Raw genomic sequence first — 19,053 nt, 5'->3', positions numbered from 1 at the left:
ACACTTTTGAGTCCCCTATAAACAATCCTTGAATAAACTCCACTCAGTGGATTATATGCAGCTGCTAAAAGGATACGGACACTCCCTATACGCTGATATGGCGTGATCGCTAAAATGTAATTTTACTTATTTATTTATTTGGGGGTCATTGACATTTTTTATTGAGGTACAGTTGATGTAGAATATAGTTTTAAGTTAAAAAGCTTGATATAGAATGCTACATGTGGAATGCTACCTTTTGTGTAAGAATGGATGAATATTTTATATGATCTACATCTATATTTATACTTTCAAATAGAAACAATGAAAGGACCCAAACCAACAATGTTTGTGTGGCCAGGTCAGATACAAATGAAGGTTGAAATATTTGAATTATTTGAAGGCTAACCAACTCTGTTAAATATGCTCTGTCCTCTTACCTTGACAAATAGCCTTTCTAATGACAAAATTAAAAAATATGTGAAGCTGTAGTTTTTGTATGACAAAGTCAGCAAAATATCCAAGATAATTTAATTTAATTATCATTGCACATGCCTGGGTGTCCTCACGATGGGCCAGCAATGTTTGGATGGAGAATAAAGTCATATGCAACTCATAGTTATTATATAATATTCCATTAAATAAAATTTTCTTGTCTTCATTTTGCTAAAATCCCTAATGCATATTCTGTTGCCAGTAATGCCAAATTAACTTACTTTTCTTGAGTTGTTGTTCTTAGATGTTTAAAAAATTAATTTCAATAAAGAGAAACTTTGCTCCAAACTGAAATTATTACTAATATTTTTAAAGCAATACTTAGATCAGAATTGAATCATAAATTTTATATGTCATATTCAAACATTATAAAGGAGTCACAGATTATAAATATTAAAATATTTTTCATCTTATAAAGCTTTATCATTATAATTTTCAACATATTTTAAAGCAATATCTAGCTCCATTTGGTGTTTAAGTTTTACTTTTTTCAAATTATTCAGTGCTAACCTATTATTTAAAAATACCCCAAAGAGTAGTATTTTGCTACATTTCTTCAAATCTCTCTGCAATTGAAACTGTAATTTGAACTTGACCAGAAGTTAGTCTCTCTAGAAATTAGTTTGGGGATTACTTGCATATGATTCTTTTCCTTTATGCCCATGCAAACATTTTTATTTCCTTGTTTTAGTTTCTGTGTATACGTATTTAACTCTATTTTGAAATAATTTCAAACATTCAGAAAAGTTGCAAACATAGTATAGAGTCTTTGTATATACCCTTTACCTAGTGTCAAAGATGATTAACATTTTGCCACAGATTTTGCTTTTTTTGGCTGTGCCCTGCAGCTTGCGGGATCTTAGTTCCCCGACCAGGGATTGAACCCACACCCTTGGCAGTGAAAGCGAGGAGTCCTAACCACTGGACCGCCAGGGAATTCCCCAGATTTTGCTTTTTTATCCTCTCTAAATTAAAATTTTTAATAAAAATTTTAACTAAAAATTTTTATTTGATATGTGTGTACATATGTATAATTTGTGTTTATGAGTCATGATAGTAGGTTGTGTACGTCATGCTCCTAGGTCCCTTAAAACTACAGTATTTCCTGAGAAGAAGGATATTGTCCCATACAACCATGAAACAGTTACCAAATTTAGAAGATTTAAACTGATACAAAACATTTCTAGTCTATAATCCATATTCCAGTTTGACAAGAGTCCCAATAACGTCCACTGTGGCATTTGTCTTTCCCCTCTGGTACAGAATTCTCTATTGCCTTTAGTCCTCAGGTCTCATTACTTTTCTTTAATCTGCAACAGTTCCTCAGACTTTGCTTCATATTTGTTAATTTGGATTTGTCTGGTGTAATCTTGTGCTTAAATTAGGGTTATGCACCCCAGGCTGGAATACTACATAAGTAATATATACGTTAGCATCCCTTAATGGTTCTGGCCTGAACCAGTTTTTACTATGATGGTTTTATTTTATTTTATTTTTAAAATTTTATTTAAATTTTTTTTTTATTTTTGGCTGCGCTGGGTCTTCATTGCTGTGTGTGGGCTTTCTCTAGTTGCGGCGAGCGGGGGCTACTCTTCGTTGTGGTACGCGGGCTTCTCATTGCGGTGGCTTCTCTTGTTGCGGAGCACGGGCTCTAGGCGCACGGGCTCAGTAGTTGTGGCTCGCGGGCTCTAGAGCGCAGGCTCAGTAGTTGTGGTGCACGGGCTTAGTTGCTCCACGGCATGTGGGATCTTCCCAGACCAGGGCTCGAACGCGTGTCCCCTGCATTGGCAGGCGGATTCTTAACCACTGAGCACCAGGGAACGCCCTATGTTTTCTTATTTCGCCGTCTCTCTTACACAGAAGGTACCATACGATATATAATATTTTGCACTTTGCTTTTTTCACTTAAAAGTGTAAACTGGGGCTTCCCTGGTGGCGCAGTGGTTAAGCACCCGCCTGCCAATGCAGGGAACAGGGGTTCGAGCCCTGGTCCGGGAAGATCCCACATGCTGCGGAGCAACTAAGCCCATGCGCCACAACTACTGAGCCTGTGCTCTAGAGCCCATGTGCCACAACTACTGTGCCCGCGTGCCACAACTACTGAAGCCCATGCGCCTAGAGCCCGTGCTCTGCAACAAGAGAAGCCACTGCAAAGAGAAGCCCGCGCATTGCAACAAAGAGTAGCCCCTGTTCACTGCAACTAGAGAAAGCCCTCGCACAGCAACAAAGACCCAACGCAGCCAAAAATAAATAAATAAAATAAATAAATTTATAACCACAACAAAAAAAGTGTAAACTGGAAATTACCCTATATTAAATAGTTCTTCCTTATTCCTTTTTTTTTTTTTTTTTTTTACCAACTGCATTGTACTCCACTGGATTTACCTACCAGAGTTTTGTCAACCAATCTCCTGTTCAGACTTTTAGATAATTTTCAATATTTTGCAATTATAAATAATGCTACAATAGATTTTCATTTTGTTGAAAGTGTCTTAACAGTAAAGTCCTAGAAGTGGATATCTGGGTCAAAAGGTAAATGCATATGTAGGTTTTTTGTTATGTTAATTGTGGTAAAAAACGCATAAAGTAAAATTTAACTTTTCCACCCTTTTTAAGCATACAGTGCAGTAGTGGTAAGTATATTCACATTATCGTGAAACAGATGTCCAGAACCTTTCTGTCTTGCAAAACTGAAGCTCTATGCCCATTAAATAAAAACTCCTCTTTTCCCCTTCCCCCCGACCCCCAGAAACCACCATTCTACTTTCTGTTTCTATGAATCTGACTACTTTAGATACCTCATATAAGTGGAATTGTATAGTATTCATCTTTTTGTGACTGGCTTTTCTCACTTAGCATGATGTTTTCACGTTTCATCCATGTAGTGGCATGTGTCGGAATTTCAACCACTTTTACGGGTGAATGATATTCCATTGTATGAATAGACCACGTTTTGTTTATTCATTTATCTGTCAGTGGACACTTGGCTTGCTTCCACCTCTTGGCTATTGTGGATAGTGCTGCTATGAACATGGGTGTGGAAATATCTTTTTAAGACCCTGCTTTCAATTCTCTTGGATATATACCCAGAAGTGGGATTGCTAACTCATATGGTAGTTCTATTTTTAGTTTTTTGAGGACCCTCCATACCGTTTTATATAGCAGCTGTCCCACTCCACAATCCCACCAACAGTGCACAAGGGCTTATCCTCTCTATGTCCTTGGGGACACCTGCTATTTTCTGTTTCCTTCATAGCAGCCATCCCATTGGGCACAAGGTGGCATCCTTTACCAGCACCTCTGTCAGAACCAGAAGTGCCCAGCATCCCCTCATATGCCTGCTGGCCAAATGCACATCGTCCTTGGAGAAATGTCCATTCAGACCTTCTGCCCATCCCCAATCAAGCTATTTGATTTCCTGTTGTAGAGTGGTAGGAGCTCTTTCCACATTCCAGACACCAACCTTCATTAGATACACGATCTGCAAATACTTTCGCCAGCTCTGTCGGTTGTCCTCCCTACTCTGTTGATTGTGTTCCTTGATGCACAAAAGCCTCCAAGTTTGGTGTAGTCCCATTTGTCTATTTTTTCTTTTGGTGCTTATCGTTTTGGTGTAATATCCAAGAAATCATTGCCAAGTCCAATGTCATGAAGCTTTCCCTCTATGTTTTCTTCTGGGAATTTTAAAGTTTGAGGGTTTTATGCTTAGGTCTTTGTTTCATTTAAAAAAAATTTTTATTGGAGTACAGTTGATTTACAATGTTGTGTTAGTTTCAGGGGTACAGCAAAGTGAATCAGTTGTACATATAGATGTATCCACTCTTTTTTAGGTTCTTTTCCATATAGCCCTTTACAGAGTATTGAGTAGAGTTCCCTTGTTTATATAGTGTAAGCTAAGTGTCTAAATTCATGCTTTTGCATGTAGCTATCCAGTTTTCCCAACACCATTTGTTGAAGAGACTGTCCTTTCCCCATTGAGGGGTCTTGGCACCTTTGTTGAAGATCATTTGACTATATATGTGAGAGTTTATTTCTGGCTCTCTATTCCATTCATTGGTCTATATGAATGTCTATTTTTTATTGTTGTTTGTTGTTGTTCTTGTGCCACGAGGCCTGCAGGATCTTAGTTCCCGGGCCAGGGATTGAACCCACGCCCCCTGCAGTGGAAGCGTGGAGTCTTAACCACTGGACCACCAGGGAAGTCCATGAATGTCTGTCTTTATGCCAGTACCACACTGTATTGATTACGGCAGGTTTGTAATAATGTTTGTGTAGATATTGCCAAACTCCTCTCCACCGGCGTGAACATTTTACTTTCCTACCAGCAATGTATGAGAGTGCCTGTTTCTCCAGAGCCTTGCCAACAGAGTGTACTGTCAAGCTTCATTTCCTTATAGTTTATTAGAATGCAGCCTCTTTAGCTTTAGATAATATTTTGAAATTTAAAAGAAAGTATTTAATCCTTTTGAAAATAAAACAACTACTGGACATGCAAAAGTCACAGATCTTACATGTTTCACAAAAGTTAACAGTCTCGGGCTTCCCTGGTGGCGCAGTGGTTGAGAATCTGCCTGCCAATGCAGGGGACACGGGTTCGAGCCCTGGTCTGGGAGGATCCCACATGCCGCGGAGCAGCTGGGCCCGTGGGCCACAACTACTGAGCCTGAGCGTCTGGAGCCTCTTCTCCGCAACGGGGGAGGCCGCGATAGTGACAGGCCCGCGCACCGCGATGAAGAGTGGCCCCAACTCGCCGCAACTGGAGAGGGCCCTCACACGGAAACGAAGACCCAACACAGCCAAAAATAAACATAATAAATAAATAATAAATAAAAATTAAAAAAAAAAAAAGTTAACAGTCTCATAGACCTAAAAGTTCAATGCAAGACTATAAAACTTCTAGATAACAGGATAAAATCTAAGTGATCTTGGGTTTGGCAGTGAATTTTTGGCATACTCTGTGAAAGAAAAAATTGTTAAATTGGGCTTCATTAAAATTAAAAACTTAAGTTCTGTGAAAGACATTGTTGAGACTGAAAAGACAAGCCACAGACTGGGAGAAAATATTTGTAAAACACATATCTGATAAATAACTGGTAATCCCTAAATATATTTATATAGGGCTCTTAAAACTCAACAATAAGAAAACAAAAAAACCCAATTAAAAAAATGGGCTAAAGACCTCAACAGACACCTCACCAAAGAAGATGTAGAGATGGCAAATATCCAAAGATGTCAGCGTCATTTGTCATTGGGGAATTGCAAATTAAAACAAGGAGAGGGACTTCCCTGGTGGCACAGTGGTTAAGACTCCAGGCTCCCAATGCAGGGTGCCTGGGTTTGATCCCAAGTCAGGGAACTAGATCCCACATGCATGCTGCAACTAAGAGTTTGCATGCCACAACTAAGGAGCCCACGTGCCGCAACTAAGGAGCCAGCGAGCTGCAACTAAGGAGCACACCTGCCACAAGTAAGGAGCCTGCCGGCCACAACTAAGACCTGGCACAACCAAATAAATAAATAAATATTTTAAAAAACCCACCAACAACAAGGAGATGCTACGGCACACCTATTAGAATAGCTAAAGTCCAAAAACACTGACAACACCAAGTGCTGGAGAGGATGTGGAGCAACAGGAACTCTCATTCATTACTGGTGGGAGTGCAAAATGGTACAGCCACTTTGGAAAATAGTTTGGAAATTTCTTATAAAGTGAAACATACCCTTATCATACGATCCAGTAATCATGCTCCTTGGTATTTACCCAAATGAGTTGAAAACTTAGGTCTACATAAAAACCTGCACACGGATGTTTATAGCAGATTTATTCTTAATTGTCAAAACCTGGAGGCAACCGCGTCATGTCCTTTAATAGGGGAATGGATAAACAAACTGGAAGGTAATCCATACAATGGAATATTATTCAGGGATTAGAAAAAAGTGAGCTATCTAGCCATAAAAAGAAAAGAAATTGAGTTATTTGTAGTGAGGTGGATGGACCTAGAGTCTGTCATACAGAGTGAAGTAAGTCAGAAAGAGAAAAACAAATACCATATGCTAACACATATATTGGAATCTAAGAAAAAAAAAATGGTCATGAAGAACCTAGGGGCAAGGCGAGAATAAAGACACAGACCTACTAGAGAATGGACTTGAGGATATGGGGAGGCGGAAGGGTAAGTTGGGACAAAGTGAGAGAGTGACATGGACATATATACACTACCAAACGTAAAATAGATAGCTAGTGGGAAGCAGCCGCATAGCACAGGGAGATCAGCTCGGTGCTTTGTGACACCTAGAGGGGTGGGATGGGGGAGGTGGGAGGGAGGGAGATGCAAGAGGGAGGAGATATGGGGATATATGTATATTTATAACTGATTCATTTTGTTATATAGCAGAAACGAACACACCACTGTAAAGCAATTATACTCCAATAAAGATGTTAAATGGGGGGGAAAAAAAAGACCATATGCAAAAAAAAAAAAAAAAAAAGTGAGCTGTCAAGTCACAAAAAGACATGGAGGAACCCTAAATACATATTGCTAAGTGAAAGAAGCTAATTTGAAAAGGCTATGTACTGCATGATTCCAATGATATGACATTCTGGAAAAGGCAAACCGATGGAGATAGTAAAAAGATCAGTGATGGCCAGGAGTTGGGGCTGGGGGTGAAGGAGAAAAGGGATGAATAGGTGGAGCACGGGGGATTTTTAGGGCAATGAAAATATTCTGTATGATACTGTAATGGTAGGTACACGGCATTATACATCTGTCAAAACCCATAGGATGTACAACACCAAAAGTGCACCCTAATGTAAACTATGGACTTCAGTTAGTAGTAATAATGTATCAATATTGGCTCATCAATTGTAAAAAAAAACAAAGAAACTAAAATAGTCAAGCTTAGATTTAGATTTGTTAAACTTTTGCCAATATTATTAATAGTAAGCAACAGTCCATCTCAAATATCTGTGGGTAGTGCATATGCAAGAATAATTTCATTTTCTACTTGTGACCATGATTTACTCTTTATTTGAGAATCTTCTGTTGTTTTGCTTAACTCTTCAAGTTCTTTTAGCATCATGTGTTAATTATATCTACTTGTTTTAACAGCATGTAGCCAGAATTCTCATCATGCTTCCAAGAACGGTTGGAAGGTCAAATGTGATATGTATCTTCCTAAGATGTTTCAACTTTGGGTAGATCCAGAAAGTATTGTATATAATCTTTTTAACATTCCAAAGAAAGCCATCATGATCACAGTCAAGGTAAGGTCTAGTAACAAGTTCAGCTATGTGCCATACAGGGCATATGGCGCAAAAAATGCTTCTGGAGTTTTCGTTAAAAAAATGACCTTGTTCACCTTTATTTTTACTAAACCATGTCAGTCCCGTTATCCTGAACTTGCTCTCAACATCCTTTTAAATCAATGCCTAAAATTGTAAGTTGCTTTTTTCCAGTCCTTCCCTCAAGTCAGAACAGGGCTAAAACCAATTAAATACGCACACGTGTTTCATCCAGACTCACATATAGACAAATTTTTAAAAATATGAATTAATATTACAAATGTTCCTCAGCCACTATGGCAAATACCGCATTAATTTCTGAGTACTTCTGGAACCACAAACTGGAACAGGAAGAAAAGCAAGAGGATTTGACTAGTTAATTAATGTATTTCTTTTCTTCCCTAAGTGCTTCAATGGCTCAAATCCTCCCTGGTACAAACCACAGGTCTTTGTGGCATTTTGGACAGTCACCTCATGTTTCCAGGACACAGATTATGAGACGTGAAGTGATTCTCTGGACCGGAACAGCGTTATTACCAGAGCTGATGTTTAGGGTTATGGGTTCTCCTGTACTGGTGCCAAGCCTCGGATCCTGATTGAAAGAGGAAAATATTTTTTGGTATGTTTGTGATTTGTGGGGCTAGGGGTGTACTGGGAGGGAACAGGGTGGAGGGGGCAACATAAAAGCAAACTTTTTAGTTTTTTTTTTTTGGCTGTGTTGTGTCTTCGTTGCTGTGCGCGGGCTTTCTCTAGTTGCGGCGAGCGGGGGCTACTCTTCATTGCAGTGGGCGGGCTTCTCATTGCGGTGGCTTCTCTTGTTGCGGAGCACGGGCCTTAAGTGCGCGGGCTTCAGTAGTTGTGGCACGCGGGCTTCAGTAGTTGTGGATCGCAGGCTCCAGAGCTCAGGCTCTGTAGTTGTGGCACACGGGCTTAGTTGCTCCGCAGCATGTGGCTCTTCCCAGACCAGGGCTCGAACCTGTGTCCCCTGCATTGGCAGGCGGATTCTTAACCACCGCGCCACCAGGGAAGCCCAAAAGCAAACCTTTTAGGAATGTACCTTTTTATATAGTGTTGATTTTGGGACCCTGTAAATGATTTGCATGATTAAAAAGCCAAATTAAATCAAAAAGGAAAAAAATCCAACTCTAAGACCATGGCAGTAATATGGATTTTACTGAATGCTTGATGGGGAGATGAAGGCGAGGGTTATTGTACACACAACACCACAAAACAAAACTCCTGAATTAGACATTCTTTCAGGTTTTACCCCATCTCTTAATCCTCGAGCCTGAACAACCTCCAAAAACCCCCTCTGTTGTCCCAGCTAGCATCTCTCACCTAGCAACACAAAAGCCCTGCACTTAGCACAACAGCAGAAACCAGCTGTTTTTCCGGGAGGCCCCTGGGCCAGATGCCTGAGAGTTTTAGGTCATACCACTATCATCTTCCGTGACACAATTCTGCAGGGATAGCGCCTCCAGGCATTAAGTTTTCTCCAGATCTGGCGTATTTTCTTCTCAACCACTGCAACTCACACTAGTAAACAATTTGAACTTCCTCCCTGAAGTCAGTTGGTGTTAGTTCTTTCGACCAACACTCTCCAGTCTTCCAGCCTCCAAATAGAGGATGACCCCTGCTTTGGCAGCAGTCGGTTTGAACCAGCTGTTATCTGAAACACAGTCCTAGAGGAGAAAGAAACATTGTCAAGTCAGTAGAGATCCTGCTTGAGTCCAAACCAAACCCAACCACAATGATCACCTCAAGGGGAGTGTTAGCAACCTCTCAGCACTGGGAAGCGCCTTGGCTTCTCTAAGGCGGGGGTCATCCGAGCACTTCTTTTGCCTTGTGGTAACATGGTACTTTCTTATATTTCTAGCTTAAGAATGATTAGTATCTTGCAGTAATTCATTTGTCACAAGAATTTTGGCCACAGGTAACCTCTGCCTGTCCACAACTAGAACGCCCGCAGAGTCAAACGTTGTGGCTTGTTTAAGCTAAACTAAGCTGGTTTTGGCTAAGTGTGTCTCAGATCACTCAAAAGGGAGACCTTGGTCCCAGACTAATGGAAATACTGTCTTAGAGGATCCTGCCAACTTCAAGGTCTTTCTCGGCCTGGAAAGCTGGCTGGTTAATTACACACAGTGCAGGCACAGCAAATTTGCTGAGTTTGATTTTGGACACATTGAGTTTGAAGCACCAGTGGGATATCCAGCAGCTGTCCAGGAAGCAGGTGGAGCCTAAACTTTACAAGAGAGATTCAGGCTGAAGACACAGATTTGGGAATCATCGTGTAGAGGAGAGGGGGCCATGATGGAGACAGAAAGAATACAGGAGAGGGTAAGGTCCAGAGGCCAAGGGTGGAGGAAGTGGTCACTGATGTCAAGTGCTGCAGGACGGTAAGTTAAGAACATAATAGTGTTCACTGGACAGGTAAGGTTTCTGAAGAGGACAAGTTATGTGTGGTGGGTTCAAGTATCTTGAAGAGGAGGTGGGCATTTTCTCCAAGATTTGAAATTAGGGGAAAAATGCAAAATAAAAACCCCAGCAACAATAACCACAACAGACTGTGATCTGGGCAAGAGGTTAAACAAACCTTTATATTATTCTCCTTTGTTTAGAGAAATTAGCATTTTGTGGCTAAAGCATAGATGGGGTTGGGGATAGAAATAGACTGTTCTGTAATATAAAATAACAATGGGAAGTTGGAGTCTGATGGCTAGAGAAAGGGAGGGGAAATCTCAAAAGGAAGAGGAAGACAAAGGGAAAATATGTCTCAGAGAAAACATTAAGTTGGGGCCTGACAGATGTGAGAGAGAGGCTGGGGAAAAACCAGTGGAGTTTTAGAAATTGCAGTCCTTGCCCTGCACTATGGTGTAACCCCTACTGGGAGCCCCGTTTCAGTAAAGGTGTGCTGCATCCCTCACCTTCGTATGCATCAGTGGTGCTTTGGGGAAGAAAGGATTCAGGCAGTATTCAGGGTGGGGTGACAGAGACAGACACTTTCAGCAGTCCAGGCCAGAGTGGAGATGAAGAATTCAATGTGCTAACTAAAAACTGTCACTAGCCACCATAGACACTGACCTTCAGCATCCCCTGAAAGGAGTTCAGGGCAGAGATCAGGAATGAGGCACTCTGCTCTGGGAAAAACTGGCAGAACAGGCCTTCAGATAGTTATTTTCAGGAGAAGATTCTACGAGCCCAAATTCTTGCATCTTCTCATATCTAGAAAAGCACTTAAATCATTAACGGAGACATCTGCTCCTTGTGACCAGCAGCAACCTTCTGCCAAAATGTGTGCTGAATTGCACGTATGCCCCCCTTACCCAAATTACACATATATTCACCTCCCCCCTTACCTCTTCAGAGTAGTTCCTCAGAACTATCTGAGAGACTCTCTCCTGGGCTGTAGTCCTCATTTCACTCCAAATAAATCTTAACTCACGACTCTCATGTTTTGCTTTTTTTTTCAGTCGACAAATGCAAGCAGGAAATTAAAGGAATGGAGGCCAGGGGAAGGATAAGACCTCCAAGTATCCTTGGCCTTAGTAGAGAACACCAGGCTTCTCAATATACTTGGGATAGGATCTTAGATATTTTGAATATTATTTGAATATTAAAGAAAAGGGTAAATTTTTGAGGAGCCTACTAAGGGTGCCCAGGCAGATATTTAACTAAAGCGTTCAAGTAAACAAATTAATAGGGCCTGGGCTAGGAGGGTGAGCTATTTCCGGCATGTGACCTCCTTTTCTCACTGACAATGAGGTAATCTCCTGAGGATGATGAGAAAACGTGATAGAGCTTGAGGAAACAGTTTGGAAATAGCACCTTGGGAATCCCCTATCACAATCTGTTTCCCCTTGAACTACTTGTGAGCAGGCACGTCTTAAACATTTTTTTGTATCCTCATTTGTACAAATACAAATCCTCATTTGCATTTGTAGCAGGCTCAATAAACTATAGAATAAATGGATGAATGGAGGAGGACGAACGATCGAGTCTGAGGCTGCGGAGGCGGTGCGATCTTAGAGCCCAGCTCAGAGGCAGTGACCGCCAACCCGCACCTAAAAAAATCAAGGCTGGAGGCCAAGTGAAAGAACAGCGCCCACATTATCCCAGTCCAAAGTCCTGCTCCTTTAGGGGGCGGGGCTAGGGGGCAAGTTCACCTCTGCCCTTCAATTGACCAATCCCCGCCTCAAGGGGGCGGGGATTTCAATCTGTTTCTCCCACCCCCCCTTAAAGTACTAAATATGTTTGGGCGCCGTTCAAACGGACCAATGAGTGCTCGATGTTTCCTGCGGGTTGGGCCTCACCGATTGGTCAGAGTTCGTCGTCCCTCCCTCCTTGTCACGCCTTTTGCCTCACCCTGTAGCACGCAAGATGGCGGCGCCCAGCGGAGTAGAGGCCGCGCCTGGGGTTTGCTGAGGCTCGTTCCCTTCCCCGCTGCTCCCTTGGGCGCAAAGCGCCGCCAGCCCAGAGGACGGGGGCCGGGCGGGGACAGAGGCACCTGCGTAGCTGGACCGCGAGCCCGCGCCCAGCCTGCGCCGCCCCCACCCGGCCCCGGCCTGGCCCGATCCCTTCCGTTCCCGGTCTCCTCTCGGTCTGACCCATTGCCCGGCCGTGGTGTGCCACCACCAGGCCTCCAAAGCTGAGGTTCCTCCTCCAGCCCGGGATCACCTCCACTTTAGAGATGTTTGGGCTCTTTCCTCCCAAAGAGCCCGCCTTCAAAACCGGGACTCCTGGACCGGCATCTGGCCCCCTTTCCCTCCCCTGAGACTCCACTTCCTTCTAACCCACTTCTTTCTTAGATTCTCCCTGTATTGGAGACTGCTCACTTCCCTTCCAAATTAATCCCCGACCTCCTCCTTCCCCCAAATATTGACAGCCCTGACACCCGCCTCAACCGGGAGCCAGAACCCCCATAGCCCTATCATGGAGGCTGTGTACCTGGTCGTGAATGGGGTGGGCCTGTTGCTGGATGTGCTGACCTTGGTGTTGGACCTCAACTTCCTGCTGGTGTCCTCCCTCCTGGCTTCCCTGGCCTGGCTCCTGGCCTTCATCTACAACCTGCCACATACGGTACTGACTAGTCTTCTGCACTTGGGCCGTGGAGTCTTGCTGTCACTGCTGGCCTTCATTGAAGCCGTGGTTCCCTTCACCTTTGGGGGCTTTCAGGCCTTGTGTACCGTACTATACAGCTGCTGTTCTGGCTTGGAGAGCTTAAAGCTTCTGGGGCACCTGGCCTCCCACGGGGCGCTTAGGAGCCGGGAGATCCTGCACCGGGGTGTCCTCAATATGGTCTCCAATGGCCATGCTTTGCTGCGCCAGGTCTGTGACATCTGTGCCATCACCATGAGCCTGGTGGCCTATGTGATCAATAGCCTGGTCAACATCTGCCTCATTGGCACCCAGAACCTCTTCTCTCTGGTGCTGGCCCTGTGGGATGCAGTGATGGGACCGCTGTGGAGGATGACGGATGTAGTGGCTGCTTTCCTAGCCCACATTTCCAGCAGTGCTGTGGCCATGTCCATCCTCCTCTGGACCCCCTGCCAACTGGTACTGGAGCTCTTGGCCTCCGCTGCCCGCCTCCTGGCCAGCTTTGTGCTTGTCAATCTCACTGGCCTGGTGCTGCTGGCTTGCGTGCTGGCAGTGACAGTGACTCTGTTGCACCCGGACCTCACCCTGAGGCTGGCCACCCGGGCGCTCAGTCAGCTCCATGCCCGGCCATCCTACCACCGGCTCAGAGAGGATGTTGTGCGGCTCTCTCGCCTAGCACTGGGCTTGGAGGCCTGGCGCCGAGTCTGGAGCCGTAGCCTGCAGCTGGCGAGCTGGCCTAACCGGGGAGGGGCCCCCGGGGCCCCCCAGGGTGGCCCTAGGAGGGTGCCCTCAGCCAGGACCTGGCGACAGGACGCTCTTCCTGAAGCTGGGCCCAGATCAGAGGCAGAAGAAGAGGAGGTCAGGATGGCCAGAGTGACAGCTGCCCGGGGCCGGGAGAGGCTCAATGTGGAGGAGCCTGTAGCTGGGCAAGACCCATGGAAATTGCTGAAGGAGCAAGAGGAGCGGAAGAAGTGCGTCATCTGCCAGGACCAGAGCAAGACAGTGCTGCTTCTGCCCTGTCGGCACCTGTGCCTCTGCCAGGCCTGCACTGAGATCCTGATGCGCCACCCCGTCCACCACCGCAACTGCCCGCTGTGCCGCCGGGGCATCCTGCAGACCCTCAACGTCTACCTCTGAAGACTCCCTCCCCGCCTGCCCACCCCTCCACGCTCAACGCAGCCACCTGCGCTAGGACAGCATTCACACCTGATCTCTGGGTCCCAGCCTGAAGCCCCTCCTGCCCCTGTGGCCATCCTGCCGAGCCTCGAAGCCATATGTCCAGGACATGGAGATGGGAAACTCTGGAAGACTGTGGCTTGGCTGGGGGCAGGGTAACAGCTTATCCTTACCCAGTGGGTGCCTGTGATGCCGAGGGTAGTGAGTGTGTCACTCTGCGAGGCCCTGAGACTTCTCTGTGGACTCCCCTCCAGCTTGCCCCGGCCCACCCAGGTGCCCGCGCCTGGGGCTCCCCCTCTCCGCTTCTGGTTGTTCTGTTGGGGATTTGCAGGTTCTCTCCCTGCTCCCTTCCCACTGCCTCCCCCGCTTCTGCAGCCACACACATCAGTGTCATTTGGGTGTTTTGGCAACTCAAGGGCCTTGGAATGATCTTGAACATTTGCTTTCAGCTGGAGCCCCTGTGCTCTGGCAGGCTTTGGGGGTAGTATCTCTCAGGTGCCCTTAGAGCTACTTCTACCAGTCATGATCTTATGAGGCTCCCTTCTGACCTGAGCCAACAGCTGGGATAAGAATTAACCCCCAGGTGTGTGTGTGTTTGCACCTGGCTTTGGGACCATGTGCCCTCTGACACCCCAGCACCACTGGGAACCGCAGAGGGGATAGCCAGATTTCTACTCCTATCCCTTTCACTCCCCACATCGCAGAGTGAAATGGCGTTCCCCTTCTGTTCGTCTCTCCCTGGCATCGGGGAGGGCAGACTGTGCACATTTCACTAGGGTCCAAATACAGAAGGGGCCAGGGCCGAGAGTCATGCATCTCCCTGAGGGGTCTGTCTGGCCCAGGATCCAATGAATGAAGTTCTGTTACAGCTCTGACGGCCTCTGTGTGCATCCTTGCAAGGGCGAGCCGTCGGTTAGGGTGACGGATGCTGCAGCAGGGTCCTTCAGTCCTGCCGGAGTCACAAGTGTGGTTGGTGGGGGACCTGGCAGAGAGATAAGATAGGGTGCCTTGGGGAGAGCCCCTGCCAGGTGTGGCTGGCTTCGCTTTCACCCTGTCTGATTTGTGCCCTCTCACGTGCACAGCTTTTGGTAAAGCTCTCCTTATCTTTTCTGTCTTTGCAGAATTAGCCCTAGGAGAGAGGAGTGTGAATTTGCTCCCCCTTTGGGTCAGCCCTCCCAGCTTTTCCTCTGGTGCCACTCTTCCCAGGAGGGAGCTTGGGGTTCCTGCTGCCTGGAGTCCAACCTACCCTCAGATCCCTGGAGGAGTTGGTGCTTGTTGTGTCTCTTGGCATAGAGTGGCGCTGTGATGGGCTGGAGTATGGCTGTGGGGCCTCGTGGTGGACAGCTGGGAGGCCTGTCTCTAGCTCACTGGGTCCAGTCCCCATTGGTCATATCCATCCTCACATGACCTGCAAGAGAGGGGGGGACACTACCCCATAATTGTATGTTAAATCTAGGAGCATGATGCCAGGGACAGCCTTCTGGAAGGGGGCGGGGGAGGGGAAAGCGGTAGATGGGAAGAAACTCCGAGGAGAGGCCCCTCCACTTTCTCTTGGGTTGACAGCCTGAGCTGATGTGGGCGGGCCAGGCCCGGTTTGCTAGTCATCGGGTCGGGTCGGGGGTGGGGCAAGGAGAGGCGCCTCGGAGGGGCTTTGCGGCTAGCCTCAGACTGAGTGGTATGGCCCGGCTCAGTGACTGAGTGTTGCGCACATCCACCTTGGAGTCGGGAGGCCTGAGGAAGGGCTCTTTTTTCCCCTTCCCCCAATCCTGGAGAGGGAGCTGGGCGAGGGGAGGCTTGGTTCCTTCCAGTCTCTGTTTAATGTGAGGATAAACATTTTATTAGAGAAGATAAACTTCCTGAGCTGGGAGCCAATGACCCCCTTTTCCTCTACCCCCATCTGGAATCCCACTGGCAGAGCTCAATACCCTTCCTCCCTCTAGCCACCCTAGCAGTCAGGAGCTCAGCTACCTAGGGTCATTGCTGCATTCTGGAACTGGGGTGCCCCCTCGTGGCCATCTCCAAAATGACATCTCTAGACACCCAGGAACACTCCACTCCCCTGGCATGGGGGACAGAGAAATAGCTTTCCAGTCATCTAGAGACCAGGCAAGTAGCCAGAGCAGCCGTGAATGAAAATCCTGGCTTCCCTTCTGTTGGTCAGGGCAGGGATGTGTGTGGTGAAGTTCCACCCAGTTCATATGACATCTTTGAGTTAGAAAAAGGGCTCCTCCTTGTGGGTGGCCAAAGTCTGACACCAGGGCACCCTCCTCAGCAGGGGGCTCCTGTTCACAACCTCCACTTCTTACGCAGCAGGTCTGTGGAGCGGCCTCTCCTTCACCTGGGCCTGCTTCCTGTATCTCCTGGCCCATAGCTCCATCCAGCCTAAGAGCCCTCCCTTCTGCCTGAGCACCCTCCCCAACACCCTCCTCCCTCTTCTCCCCGTTCTCAGAATCAGGGCATCCCCACCAGTAAAGAAGAAAGGCTGAAGCCAGTAAGAGGGTTTTTTTTATTGTTGTTGTTGTAAGATTTATTGAATGATCTCTGAGAAAAGGGCCCAGGAGCAGGAGGGATGAGGGAGGACCCAGAGGAACAGAGGACAAGGAAGGGAGCACCCCACCTTGGGGTCCTGGACCAGAGCAACTGCGGGGACTCACACCTGCCAGCACACCGCCAGCACGCTGCCTGCCAGCACTCCTTTGGTCTAGGGCAGAAATCCAGCCACTGCCCCGTGCTGCCAGCCCTGATCTCAGCCTCTGTCCCCATCCCCTGCCGGCAGCAGGATGGAGAGGCCCCCACCCAACCTCCGCGGTCATTCACAACATTCCAGGGGGGCCCGCCCTCCTGGATGACGCGGCTGTCAGTGTCACGCCCTCCCGCCCTTCGAGTGAGCATGCGCTCACTTTCCAGTGGGCATCAAGCGAAGACAGGGGAGTTGTGCCAGTCAGAATACACTAGAAATCCAGAGAAGGTGCTGTCTGTCTTGATGCTGGCGTAGATGCCAATATAATCACCCACGCCCACCTGTACCCACACCTGGTCTTTGGGCTCCAGCCTCACCATGGCGCCCCCGGAGAGCGAGGCTGGCTTGGGCCACCCCCCGAAGAACTGGAAGAAAGAGGCGATGGACTCTCCATTCTTGACCAGATCGAACTGCAGGCTAGCCCGGTAGACGGTGGCGTGGACGGCGAAGTAGTAGACCCCGGGCACCTGGCAGGTGAACTTGCCGGTGACGGCGTCGTAATGTCCCTGCTCATTCACCAGCACGCGGTCGAAGGGTAGGGGCGCGTCCGACGGCGGGGGCGCCCGGCTCTCTGAGCGCTTGGCGCTGAAGGCGGAGCGCGGAGGCACCGAGCACTCGCCTGCTGGCCCGGCCGCCCCCACGGGGCCTGCTTCTCCTCGCGGCCCGGGCTCCCCACGCGGCCCCGGGAGGCCTGCGGGGGTGGGGGTGGGGGGAAAGCGGAGCAGTTAGGGCGCGCCCGCCGCGGGCCTCCAGCATCCTCCCTCAGCCTCCCAGCCGCCCCTTCCCGGCCGGGGCCGCCCTGCGCCCCAGGACCCCCTCCACGCTTCCTGCAGGGCTTGGGGCAGATCTGAGGGTCCCAGGGGTTCTGGCTCCCGCAGCTGAGTCACTCTCTCCTCTCCCGGCTCCGGCCGGGTCGGACGGGGATGGGAGCGGCACCCCCTAGCGGCAACCCCGAGCCCCGGGCCCCGGGGAGCAGGAGCGGGGCCGCACTCTTACCCGCCTCCCAGCGGAGGCGCTTCTTACCCGGCCTCCCGCCCTCGCCTTTCTCTCCCGGAGCCCCGGGCGCGCCGTCGCGGCCGTCGCGGCCGTCGCGGCCGGGCAGGCCCTGGCTGCCATGGTGGCCCGGCGTCCCGGGAAGGCCGGGGTGCCCCGGGCACAGGCTGGGGATCTTGTTGTCGTCCAGCGGGGGCGAGCCGGCCGCCAAGCCCAGGAGCAGCAGAGCGAGGAGCGGCCTCATGGCGCTGGCACGCGGAGTCCGGGCGCCGCGGGCCTCTCGTCGTCTGTGGGCTGGGCAGGACAGGAGTCGGGACCCAGAATCCTGGGACCTGCCTCGGTCCCCGCCCCGGCGCAGCCGGCTCGGTCCCCACCCCACTGCCATGTCCCTGAGTGAGGCTGAGTGGCCGCGAGGGGACGAAGAAGGGGGCGTCCCTAGACCCAAGAACCCCGAGAGCACCGCGCAGGGGGAAGGAGAGGCCGGCCCTCCCCCCACCACCACCCGGGGCCGGCGCCCAGACTTTCCCACAGTCCCCTCCCCCATCCCCATTTCCCCGCCCCCCCCCCCCTCGCGACCAGACTCACCCCCCTCCCGGCTCCCGGGGCTGCTCGCTCTCTCTGCGGCCTCCTTCGGGGTTCTCGCTACTCCGGACCCTCCAGTTGACCCCTGCTTGCTACCTTCCTTCCCTGCGCTTCTCTCTAGCCAGGCGCCCCCTGCCCTCGGCGTCTCCCTGGTCCCGGTTCGTTCCTTGCCGGCTCTGCTCTGCTCCTCCCAGACTCCAAGAGGAAACCAGTTGTTCGGGGGCCAAGAGCCCGGGCCGGGAAATAGCAGGGAAATAACTCGTGGTGTCGCCCGGCGGCCGGCCAAAGTTTGGTGGAGAAAGGAGGGAGAGATTTGAGGCGGGCACAGAGAGGCAGAACCATGAGAAACAGACGCTCAGGGCATCTACAGCTCCAAGGAGCTGGAAGGAGAGATGGTGCCACGACGGAGATCAAAGACAACACTCTAGTCCAGAAGAAATAGAAGCTGAGAACCGAGGGTGGAAGGTTCTAGAAGCAGTAGACAACTGGATCCCCAGGGCTCAGAATAGGGCCTGCCACATGACTAGGCACTGGATACCTTTTTTTTTTGAATAAATGAAAAAGTCAGAAAGCGGGTCGTAGAGAGCCTGAAAAAGCAGATGGAGGTGAGGAAGGTAGAAGGTAGGAAATTGGGGTCAGAGGCTTGGGTGGGAAGCAATCTAGATTATCACTGGTACAGTGTGGAGTCAGGCCTGCTGTTTGCAGCAGCCAG

The 19,053-nt window shown here is 48.8% G+C and overlaps 2 protein-coding genes across 2 annotated transcripts; one reads left to right on the top strand and one right to left on the bottom strand.

Annotated features, from left to right (window-relative positions):
* Nucleotides 1-12,100: 12,100 nt before the first annotated feature.
* On the top strand, nt 12,101-14,898 carry RNF26 (ring finger protein 26). Its single transcript, XM_059930210.1, has one exon. It carries the CDS (start codon nt 12,686-12,688, stop codon nt 13,985-13,987), a length of 1,302 nt encoding a protein of 433 aa, XP_059786193.1. The 5' UTR covers nt 12,101-12,685; the 3' UTR covers nt 13,988-14,898.
* Nucleotides 14,899-16,514: 1,616 nt separating this feature from the next.
* On the bottom strand, nt 16,515-18,429 carry C1QTNF5 (C1q and TNF related 5). The gene is made up of 3 exons (XM_059930209.1): nt 18,345-18,429; nt 17,790-18,053; nt 16,515-17,457 (listed from the first exon to the last, which is right to left on the bottom strand). Exons 2-3 carry the CDS (start codon nt 18,001-18,003, stop codon nt 16,940-16,942), a joined length of 732 nt encoding a protein of 243 aa, XP_059786192.1. The 5' UTR covers nt 18,004-18,053; nt 18,345-18,429; the 3' UTR covers nt 16,515-16,939.
* Between the last annotated feature and the right edge of the window lie 624 nt (nt 18,430-19,053).

Source organism: Balaenoptera ricei, chromosome 8 (assembly GCF_028023285.1).
Source record: "Balaenoptera ricei isolate mBalRic1 chromosome 8, mBalRic1.hap2, whole genome shotgun sequence".
NCBI lineage: Eukaryota > Metazoa > Chordata > Mammalia > Artiodactyla > Balaenopteridae > Balaenoptera > Balaenoptera ricei.
This window is presented reverse-complemented; position numbering and strand designations above follow the sequence as displayed.